The 10,807-nt window shown below is 38.1% G+C and overlaps 1 protein-coding gene across 1 annotated transcript; it reads right to left on the bottom strand.

Annotated features, from left to right (window-relative positions):
• Positions 1-7,550: 7,550 nt before the first annotated feature.
• LOC126880793 (uncharacterized) lies at positions 7,551-8,333 on the bottom strand. Its single transcript, XM_050644855.1, has one exon. It carries the CDS (start codon positions 8,331-8,333, stop codon positions 7,551-7,553), a length of 783 nt encoding a protein of 260 aa, XP_050500812.1.
• Between the last annotated feature and the right edge of the window lie 2,474 nt (positions 8,334-10,807).

Below are 10,807 nucleotides of genomic sequence, written 5' to 3'. Positions count from 1 at the left end.
CAAATACGCTTTGGGTTAATACAATGTGACCAATGTGACCAAATACAATGTAATCCCAAGACAAAAAAAGTTAAACTAGATATTCGACTTGACGAGTCGACTCCAGGTACGGTTCGTTCGCTCTTAAGCACAACTACCAATGGCAAATTTCTATTAAAATGGCTCCAGCCTAACCAAAGGGTGGACCAGACCAGTGCTGAAGTTTCTAGAAACAGAAAAGAGTGGTGCTTCCAGCTCAGCAAAGGCGGGTGGCCAACAGGTAAACTATTCGCAAACAAAAGATAAAAACATCAACTTCCAACCAGCAATTGAAACATTTCCAACTACAACTTGAAACTTACTAAAAAAAAGAAGAAAGGATGGCCAAATGTTCCTTAAAAATCTTCTGGGATTAATCTCGATGGAAAATTTCACAAATTAGGAAACTCCCAGAAAGACAAGAGATATTTTCTAAACAAAAAAAACGTTAAAACAAAAATATAATTTTAAAAACAAGGGGTAGATGTCAAGAAGAAACGTACTTAACAATATCAATCCAACCAAAATAGAAATAATTGATTCAAAACAAGATACAAAATAAACAAAAGCAAACTACAAAATAGGCAATTCGTTACAGTGAGTCCATTGATAACAAAAGAACAAAGCCAAACTAAAATAAACAAAAGCAAAACTAAATAAACTAAATAGCAATTTGTCATAGTGAGTCCACTAATAACAAGAGAGCTAAACAACTAAACTAAAATAACTATATACAGGAGATGTCAAGGATTCTTTGATCCAGGACCCCTAAAATATTTTATCATTATCTAACAACACGACAGTGTTGTCCCAAAACACAAATAACTACTTCGTCGTGTAATTGTTCAGAGACCTTAGGCTCCCGCTAACAAAGTACACTACACAACGCATAGACAATTATCGAACAATCGAAACACAAAATGCGACAACGTAACGCGTCATCATAAATACAAATAAAACTCAAATATAACATGCAATAACGCAAACGCGTTATCACAAACACAAATAAAACTCAAATAAAACATGCGATAACGCAACGCGTCATCACAATTACAAATAAAACGCGATCGTAAAATACGACGACTCTGCGCGTCATCGTCAACCAAATAACGCACGAAATTTGACGACGTCCTACGTCATCGTCAACAAAATATAGGCAAGATATGTTACCGTTTAATTGGACGCATGGGATTCTTTCAGCCCTGACTAACACCACGAATAACATAAGAATAATGATGGGACCTTCTAGATCTGAATCCCGCGTAAGAAAAAAAGTTGATTAATAGCAAGCTGAAAATTTGTTAATAGCTTAAGGGTGTCTAGTCGGACCAACTTTGATATATGGGAACACTGGAACAGGGGAAGTTTTAATTGTGGAACAGATTAAAAATTTGGAACGGTCAGACCACGAAAACGGCACATGTATTTTGTCCGACAGAACAGACTTAAACTCTCCGAACAGAGATTAAACTCTCATGCAAAAATCAGACTGCTATTTATCACCAAATGGGCGTTTTAATGAGTGGAACATGTAGAATATGTCAAATGACAGGAATTATGACAGGTGATAAATAGCAGTCTGATTTCTGCATGAGAGTTTAATCTCTGTTCGGAGAGTTTAAGTCTGTTCTGTCGGACAAAATAAATGTGCCGTTTTCGTGGTCTGACCGTTCCAAATTTTTAACCTGTTCCACAATTAAAACTGCCCCTGTTATAGTTTTCCCATATATCAAAGTTTATCCGACTAGACACCTTTGAGCTATTAACAAATTTTCAGCTTGCTATTAATCAACTTTTTTTTCATACGCGGGATCCAGACCTATTCCATCATTAACGCCATAAAAAAAAACACAAGATAACATGTTGCCCTTGTTTTGGATGCACAAAGTCTCTCATTTATGACTAACTCCAAGGACAACATAGTATGACAACGCCATAAGCTGTTATCGACATACTACATAATACACAAACGCAAAAACAAACAAAAGAGTTACCGATAGTTTACGAACCATTATAGTTCCCCAAAGATAACTATCGTTGGCAACTAGACAAAGATTTTTATTTACAGAAAACTGGAGTGGTGGATGTTTAGATTCGTTGTAATAACCAGAATAATGATATCTAACACGTGGCAAAGCGACCCCTATTTCTTCGCTCTGTACTTTTATTCGCACTTTTAATTATGTTGGCCAATTATATTAGTCCTGGTTACTGGATAATTGTCAAGGCCATAGTCCAAAAAAATAATAAGAAGAAAAAATAAGATTCAGGTTATGTTATGAAAACGTGAACAATTGTATGTAGTAAATAAAATTAGTTATTAAAATGCAGTACTGCACTCAAAATACAATTAATTAAATTTACCTTTATATAATAATTGCATATCATATCAATATTGTGGAGCAATATATATTTTTTCTGCTTCGATGACAGAAGGTATGAAATATACGTCAATTTGACAATTTCAATTGACAATATGAATTATTTAAGATAGTTGCAATATTTCTACGCGACTCGCGCACGGTCGTTTCTCGTTTCCCTTCCAAGTACTTGCACACCGCGGGACATATTCTATAATTCAAACTCAGGTAGGGTCATATTCAGTAGAGGTCATAATCGGTAGAGTCTACAACTAAACAAAGGTAGCATATTCCACCAAAGATATAAAAAAATAAAATAAGACTAAGTTTTACTAACACCTTTAAAAGCAATACAGAGTTTGGTCGGGGAAGCAAGAACTAAAATCTGATAATATAAAAATATTTACACAAAATAGGACAAATTTCACATAAGTATAACTTTTCCTGTAACAAGGACAAACAAATATTGACGATAAGGTAAGCAAAAGCGCAAAAAGAATTTTATAAAAGAAGAAAACAAACGAAAGAAATAGGCAAGCAGTCATATGAATCAATAAAGTCAAAAGCTAAAAAGAAAATAAAGAATACGTTAATAACTATTCTTCATAATAAAACAGATTTGAAATAGTCAATTACGGTCCCGTCCAAAAATAAAAATTGTGATTTTACACATACTAAACATACTAAAAATAACTAAACAGCAAGACATTTACACAACCTGGTTGGATTCAAAGATATGCTTGTGATAATTTTTACTAACAAAGCGCAAGAATCCCGAAAAGCACTGGATCTGTTGCTGAATTGCCACCATGAACAACTTCTCTTTCCGACGGGCCAACTGGCGGGCATATCCCAGATCAACGCCCTCGCCTTTCCCAGTGTCTGGTCGTCCACACTGACAAACAACAACTCCTACCAACAAAAGAGGTCGAAACTCATAGGCCCCATAAGCAAGAGCAAACCAAAGCAAACAAGAAGCAAAGAAAATGTTTACCATCCGTCAGCAAAACTTCAAAAGACGTAAAATAAAATAAAGATCAGTATAAATTCTTACTGGGCCAATCTAATGTAGTACAAAACTATCAAGATGGTTTAACAATAAGGTTGACAAACAAACAAACACAAAATAAGTTTTGGGCTACACACCCAAAAATTTGTTCCAATAAATACATCAGAACACAAAAGTGTCAACCCAAAATAAAAACGATTGCTAAGAACGTCAGACTAACTTGCATCAAACAAAAATATCGAACGTGTAGAGTCCTCCCAGAAATCTACCATCGAAACAAAAATATCGAACGTATAGATTCCTCCCGGAAATCTACCATCGAAACAAAAATATCGAACGTATAGATTTGTGGCCGGTTTGCGGGATGCAAAGTAGTCGGGGCACACTTTAAACTATTTTTCCACCTACCTCTACCGAAAGTATACTTTTCCGGACCTGATTGTAGGGAGCAAAGTTGTACTTTTCCTCCCTAGGGAGGAAAATATTTTTCCTCCCTAGGGAGGAAAAGTAAAACTGACGTCATGGTATTTCATTCATGAAATATAACTTATTGACGCCCTGTACAATATCTATTTTCTATTACGTAAGCATCTATACATTTTAACGTTTATTTATAATACGTATTTCGCAGAATGGTAAAAAACAGTAAATTGATATTTTGATTTAACAATGTTTACATTAATAATTTGACTTATATTTGACAGTTGACAGTTATATTGTACCTACTTGTTGTTAGTTTTAGTTCTAATAAATTTTGTTGGTTAGTTACATAAATAAATTAAGTAAAAATGAAAAAATTACTTGTTATTTGAGGAAGGTGGAAAAACCATATGTATAACATGGGAGTAAAGTGCCTTTTCCTCCCTTGAATGATTACTACCCTCCGCTACGCGTCGGGCAGTAAACTTCATTCTCGGGAGGAAAAGTAGCACTTTCCTCCCTTGTTATACAAATAGCTATTATTTGTTTATTTACAACAAACTACATATTAAACAAGTAAGAAAAACTATGACAGTTCTTTTCGGAGTTTCTGAATGTGTTCTGACAGACGTCGGTTAATCAATCTCCTCTTCTTTCCCCAGTCGGTCAACACATAATATGTGGTCGTAGGTTAACTGTCAATCTGCCACAGGGCTCCCTTCCAGTGAGGAACCTACTGGTTTCGAACGGCTATTGTTGACCTGTGTTGCTCATCAGACGGTTGGCATATGCATGTTCTTCCTGCACCTGTTGGGCCGCTGGAATATATGCTGGTTTGAGTCGGTCCATGGAAATTCGCTGAGGAACATTTTTGACATCCACAGTTAGAAACTTGTCATTTCGTTCTATCACTCTTAACGGGCCTGTATAGTGAGGTGTAAGCGGAGGCTTTATTTTATCAGTCCGCACAAACACATGACTCGTAGTCTGCAGATCCGGGTGGACAAAGGCAGTGCGGACTGAGTGGTTGCTCGTCGGTACAGGCCGCAATGCTCCCATGGTCTGACGTAGTCGTTGGACAAAACTGTGCTCGTCGGGTGTAGCAGCACTAGAGACAAGCAGCTGTCCAGGGAGACATACTGGGGTACCATACACTAACTCGGAGGCTGTACACGCAATGTCCTGTTTGAAAGTGTTTCGAAGGCTTAGCATGACCAGAGGGAGGGCGTCAACCCACGATACTGTGTCCGCGGCGATGAGAGCAGCCTTGAGGGTTCGGTGGAAACGTTCAATACATCCATTTGACTGTGGGTGGTAGGCAGTGGTTTTAATATGTTGTACACCTAGCAATCTATTGAGCTGGCGAAATAAGTGGCCCTCAAATTGCCTACCTCGATCCGTTGTTATGGTTGCTGGCACACCAAACCGAGATATCCATCCCTCAAGGATCTTCGGCGCAACAACTTCGGCTGTAATTTCCGAGATAGGTATGGCCTCGGGCCATCTCGTGAAACGATCGACGATTGTGAGCAGGTATCGAAAGTTCTGATCTGTTGGAAGTGGGCCCACAATGTCGACATGAATGTGTGCGAATCGATCGTCTGGCATTCCTATAGGTGTCACAGGTGTAACAGTGTGACGTCCAATTTTGGCACGTTGACATTGGATGCACTCTCGTGACCACTGCTTGACTTGGCGATTCATGTTATGCCACACAAAGCGTTCGGCAATCATTCGTAATGTAGCAGCATGTCCTGGGTTTGACTGCGTGTGGAACTTCAGGAAAACGTCTCTCTGGAACACAGCTGGCACATAAACTCGTATACGACCATCTTGGACTGAAAAATAAATAGGTCATTGGCTATCTGGTAGAACTATTCGCTGAAGTTGTAAGGAGCTAGCAGGATCGTTCAGAGTCTGTTGGAGAGTCTCATCTGTAGTCTGCGCTTCGGATAGCCGGTTATAGTCAATGGTAATGGGTGTTGTGACAGCGTCTACTTCGGGTCGTGAGAGACAATCGGCAACGATATTGGCTGCACCCTGAATATGTCGAATGTCGGTCGAGAATTGTCCAATAAATTCTAGTTGGCTTATCTGTCGTGGAGACTGCCGCTCATGTCGCTGTTGGAAGGCAAACGTTAAAGGCTTGTGGTCAGTATAAATGGTAAACGGCATGCCCTCAAGAAAATGGCGGAAGTGATGTATGCCACTGAATATGGCCAGCAGCTCTCGGTCATAAGTGTTATAATTTCGCTCCGTCTTATAAAGCTTTCTAGAGAAGAAAGCGATGGGTTGTAGATTTTCACCTATAAGTTGTTGCAAAACACCGCCGATGGCAACATCTGAGGCATCAACTGACATGTTCAATTGGGCATTCGGTGCTGCTGGAAAAACCAATTCAGTCGACGCGGCCAAGAGTTCTTTGACTTTGGAGAAAGCTGCTGCAGCTGCTGGTGTTAATGTCAGTTCTTGCTTCTTTTTCTTTTGCTGAGACAGTAAGTCCGTTAATGGCATTAGTTCATTCGCAGCATTTGGTAACCAACGTCTGTAGAAATTGAGCTTACCCATAAACCTTCGTAGCTGTCGATAGGTCGTAGGTTGTGGAAAGTTGCGAATTGCGCCTACTTTAGCCGGCAATGGACGAACGCCAGTTGGGGAGACCGTGGCACTCAGGAAGTTTACTTCACTTTCACGGAATTTTGATTTATCCTTGTTGATTTGAAGTCCATTTGCTTCCAGAATCCGAAGTACTGATGCCAGGTGTTTCTCATGCTCGGTATCAGTCTCCGAGGCAACCAAAATATCGTCGATGTATACATACACATATGGGCATTCTCGAAAAAGGTGATCGAGGTACCTCTGGAACGTCTGGGCAGCATTTCGCAAACCGAATGGCATTCGGAGAAACTCGTAAAGCCCAAAGGGGGTTATTACAGCCGTCTTTTGTACATCCTTCGGGTGGACTGGAATTTGGTAAAAAGCACGTACCAAATCAATACAAGAGAAAATTCTCTTTCCATGTAGCTGGTTAGCAAAATCCTGGATGTGCGGTATTGGGTAGCGATCTGGTTTGGTCATGGCATTTAGACGGCGGAAATCTCCACAGGCTCGCCATCGTCCATTGGACTTCTTAACCAAGTGAAGCGGACTAGCCCAAGATGACTTTGATGGTCGGATAATGCCTGCCTGCATCAGCTCGTTGAATTCTGCTCGTGCAGCTTGAAAACGATCTGGTGGAAGTCTTCGTGGTTTAGAAAATACTGGTGTACCTCGAGTCTCAATATAGTGCTGGACCCTTTCAGTATCCTCTGGTATAGTGGCTGCCGGACGATCGTAAGGATGGGCAGTGGATAGGCCTACTTCTGGTACTTTAACACGACGAGACACACAGGTAATACTGCTTGACATATTTGAGCTTACTAGTCGTTTGTTTCTCATGTCAACACTAATGCACTGTGTCAGAAAATCGGCTCCTAGTATGGGTGTGGTGACATCTGCGACTACAAAAGTCCATGTTACAGGTTGGTCTAGACCAAGGTTTAGTGAAAGTTGTCTCTGCCCATACGTTTGGATGCACGATCCGGTGGCAGAATATAGGCATACAGTGCTGGGTCGAGTCGCAGTGCAGATTTTACGTGGAAGCACACTCAGGTCTGCCCCTGTATCAATAAGGAACTGAAGTTGGAGAACTCCATCGGTAATGAAGAGGCGGCGTGGTATGTGAGGGGCTGCAGTTGCCGCCATTACTGCGCCCTTTCGTCGTTTTTTGTAAAACTGCAGGGTGGTCTACATTTCTTTGCTTGTGCACCAAATCTTCGATGGTAGTAACACTGCTCGTCAGATGATGACTTGGTACTCTTGATCATTTGAATCTGTTGCCGTTCTTCAGCTACAGCTAATCTGTTGGATAAAGCGCTCACTTGGTCATTCAATGCAGCCACTGCTTTGTCTAAGGTAGGGCTTTCGGTAACAGCCATGACTGGAAAACTGGAACATCGGAGGTACTTATCGGCTTTCTTAGCAAGCTCTTCTAGATCTCCATCAAGAACAGATATAACACTTCGAACCGAAGGTGGTAGGCGGTCCAACCAACAATTTTTTAGAACTTGTGTACTAATGCTATCCGTGGCCAGAGCTTGCATTCTCTGGAGTAGGTAAGTGGGTTTTAAGTCACCCAGAGTGAGCTCCATTAATCTGTGGATCCTTTCATCTGAGCTAATGCCATACCTTTCGAGAAGGCGAACTTTCAGTTGTGTATAGGCATTGCCAGCAGTTGGATTCTTTACAATATCCGCCACTTCTATTAGTATGTCACTGTTTAAACTAGCAACAGTGTGATCGAATTTGCAGTTGTCAGATGTTATTTTGGCTTGTCGGAACTGCGCCTCTAGCCGAAGAAACCATAGTTCTGGTTCATTGCGCCAAAACTCTGGAGCTTTTATGCCTACCCGTGCAATTATTGGGTGATCATTGCCTTCGTATGGTGTAGCATTATCGTTTGGCATTGTTTGGTCGTTATCTTTCATAATGTCGTCTTTAAATCGTTGTACATACAGTCTTTTTTCTCGGGGTCACCAATGTGGCCGGTTTGCGGGATGCAAAGTAGTCGGGGCACACTTTAAACTATTTTATTTGTTTATTTACAACAAACTACATACTAAAACAAGTAAGAAAAACTATGACAGTTCTTTTCGGAGTTTCTGAATCTGTTATGACAGACGTCGGTTAATAAATCTCCTCTTCTTTACCCAGTCGGTCAACACATATGTGGTCGTAGGTTAACTGTCAATCTGCCACAGATTCCTCTCGAAAATCTACCATCGAAACAAAAATATCGAACGTATAGATTCCTCCCGGAAATCTACCATCGAAACAAAACTATCGAACGTATAGATTCCTCCCGGAAATCTACCATCGAAACAAAAAACTTTCTCAAAAGACTGTAGGAAAATTTTCCCTGAAAAATTTCAGAAAGTCTCTTAAGAAAACAAAAACTAAACCACAAATATTGATGTTAAAAATAAAATAAGTATTACAATAGACCACAAAAGACAAAATTAAACTTGCAGGAAAATTCACAATAATACCCATTGCTTCATTTAGCCGACAAATATGCAACTATTCAAAAGACGAAACAACGTTTACCAAGCAGATCCCCTACAAACAAAATTTAAAAAAAAACATTTCTGACCGTAATACAAAATAACTCAAAAAAAAAACAATTATCAAACCTCTAACATATTATTAATCCGTCGAACATCTCAACAGATTCCAAAAATACGTAAACAAACATATAGCCATTTATACCATTATTTATACAGGGTGGCCAAAAAAATATTTGAATTAAATTAATTGACGCAAAAAGAAGAATGTATGTATTTATTTAACTCAAAATACATTGTACTGCTGTCCGAAAATAGAAAGAAATGTTAATTTCACAAATAAACATTTCTTTTCGCTAAAATGAAATCACAAACAGCTTCTCACCTACCTCTTGGCAGTTTGAACATTTAATTTAAGCGAAAAGCAATGTTTATTTGCCAAATAAAAATGCTTTTCTATTTTCTGACAGCAATAGAATGTATTTTAAGTTAAATAAATTACATAGATTCTTCTTTTTCTGCGAATTAATTTAATTCAAAAATTATTTTTTTGTCCAAACCTGTATAAATAAAGATATTAATGTTTATATTGCTGAAAAGAGAATTGAACATCCTTTCAAATGAGCTACCACACTCGATCCCTATTCCCATTTAAAAAAATCGTCGATTACGTCATCACGCCCAGATGGATGACGTCACTAGTATGAAATGTATATCAAAAAATTGTAATTTAAAAATAAAAATTGACCTGTTTCGGCATTTCCTTAAAATCTAATAATTACTGCCAAATATCGAGGTGGACTGTTTTCTTTGGCCCACCCTGTATAAATAAAGAAATCAAACATAACTAGTTTTAATTTTAGCGTACCTATAACCTATTTATATAATCGTCTGACAAAAGGGGGCGCAAAGATGAGTCTTGCACCCCGGCGTCGTGTATGGTTAGGACGGCCCTGCATATAAGGGGATGTAAACGTGTTACACAATTTGAAGAACATGTCCTCGGTTACTCAGTAAATGGAAGAGATATTGGAGTGGTTCCTTCTTAACGGGATGTTATTAATATGCTCTTATTAGCTTAGAAATAAAAAAAAATAGAAAAATCAAATAATAATATAAAATAAAAAGAAATAAAATATTGGGTGCCACTGGTTTCCTTGTGGGAACCATAAATATACAAAAAAAGAAACGTAAAAGAAAAGATAGCTAAATCAAAAATTAAACAAAAACCAAAAGCCAGCTAAATATTTGTTGTACTTATGAAACAAGAGAATGGGAAAAGACAATAATAAATAGTATGTTGCATTTGGAACAACTGCAACACAGGCACTCACAGTTTTAACTGGAGTAATGCCAATGCATTTAGAAACACAAAAAAGAGCATGTAATTATTGGCTAAAAAAAGAAAAATATGAAAAAATAATGCAAATAATAGGATTAGATATAAGAAATAAAAGAGAATTAAAAGAAATAATAAATAGAAAAAGACAAAATGAATGGGAAAATTCAACAAAATCTAGACGTTTATACAATTTTATACCAATATTAGAAAACATTCCAAATTATTTTAATCCAAAACAAGGTTTAATACACTTTTTAACAGGACATGGACCGTACCCAATATATTTGGAAAGATTTAACTTAAAAGATGATGCATATTGTGAATGTGGAGAACTAGGTACACCAGAACATATAGTGTTACATTGTGAAAATACTATAGAAAATGAAGAACACAGAGAAATGAGAAGAAGATTAGAAAGAATTGAAATAAGAGATATATTACAAAATGAAGAATATTTTGAAATATTAAACAATCTCACACAAATAATATCTAAAAAACAACAAGAAATCTATAATAATAGAAGAAGACAACCAATAATCCAACCCTGATGAAGTTG

The sequence above is a fragment of the Diabrotica virgifera genome, chromosome 2, assembly GCF_917563875.1.
Source record: "Diabrotica virgifera virgifera chromosome 2, PGI_DIABVI_V3a".
Lineage (NCBI taxonomy): Eukaryota > Metazoa > Arthropoda > Insecta > Coleoptera > Chrysomelidae > Diabrotica > Diabrotica virgifera.
This window is presented reverse-complemented; position numbering and strand designations above follow the sequence as displayed.

Bases quoted from the DNA above. Each gene is read 5' to 3' on its own strand.
- LOC126880793 (XM_050644855.1), bottom strand. From the start codon at position 8,333: ATGAAAGATAACGACCAAACAATGCCAAACGATAATGCTACACCATAC.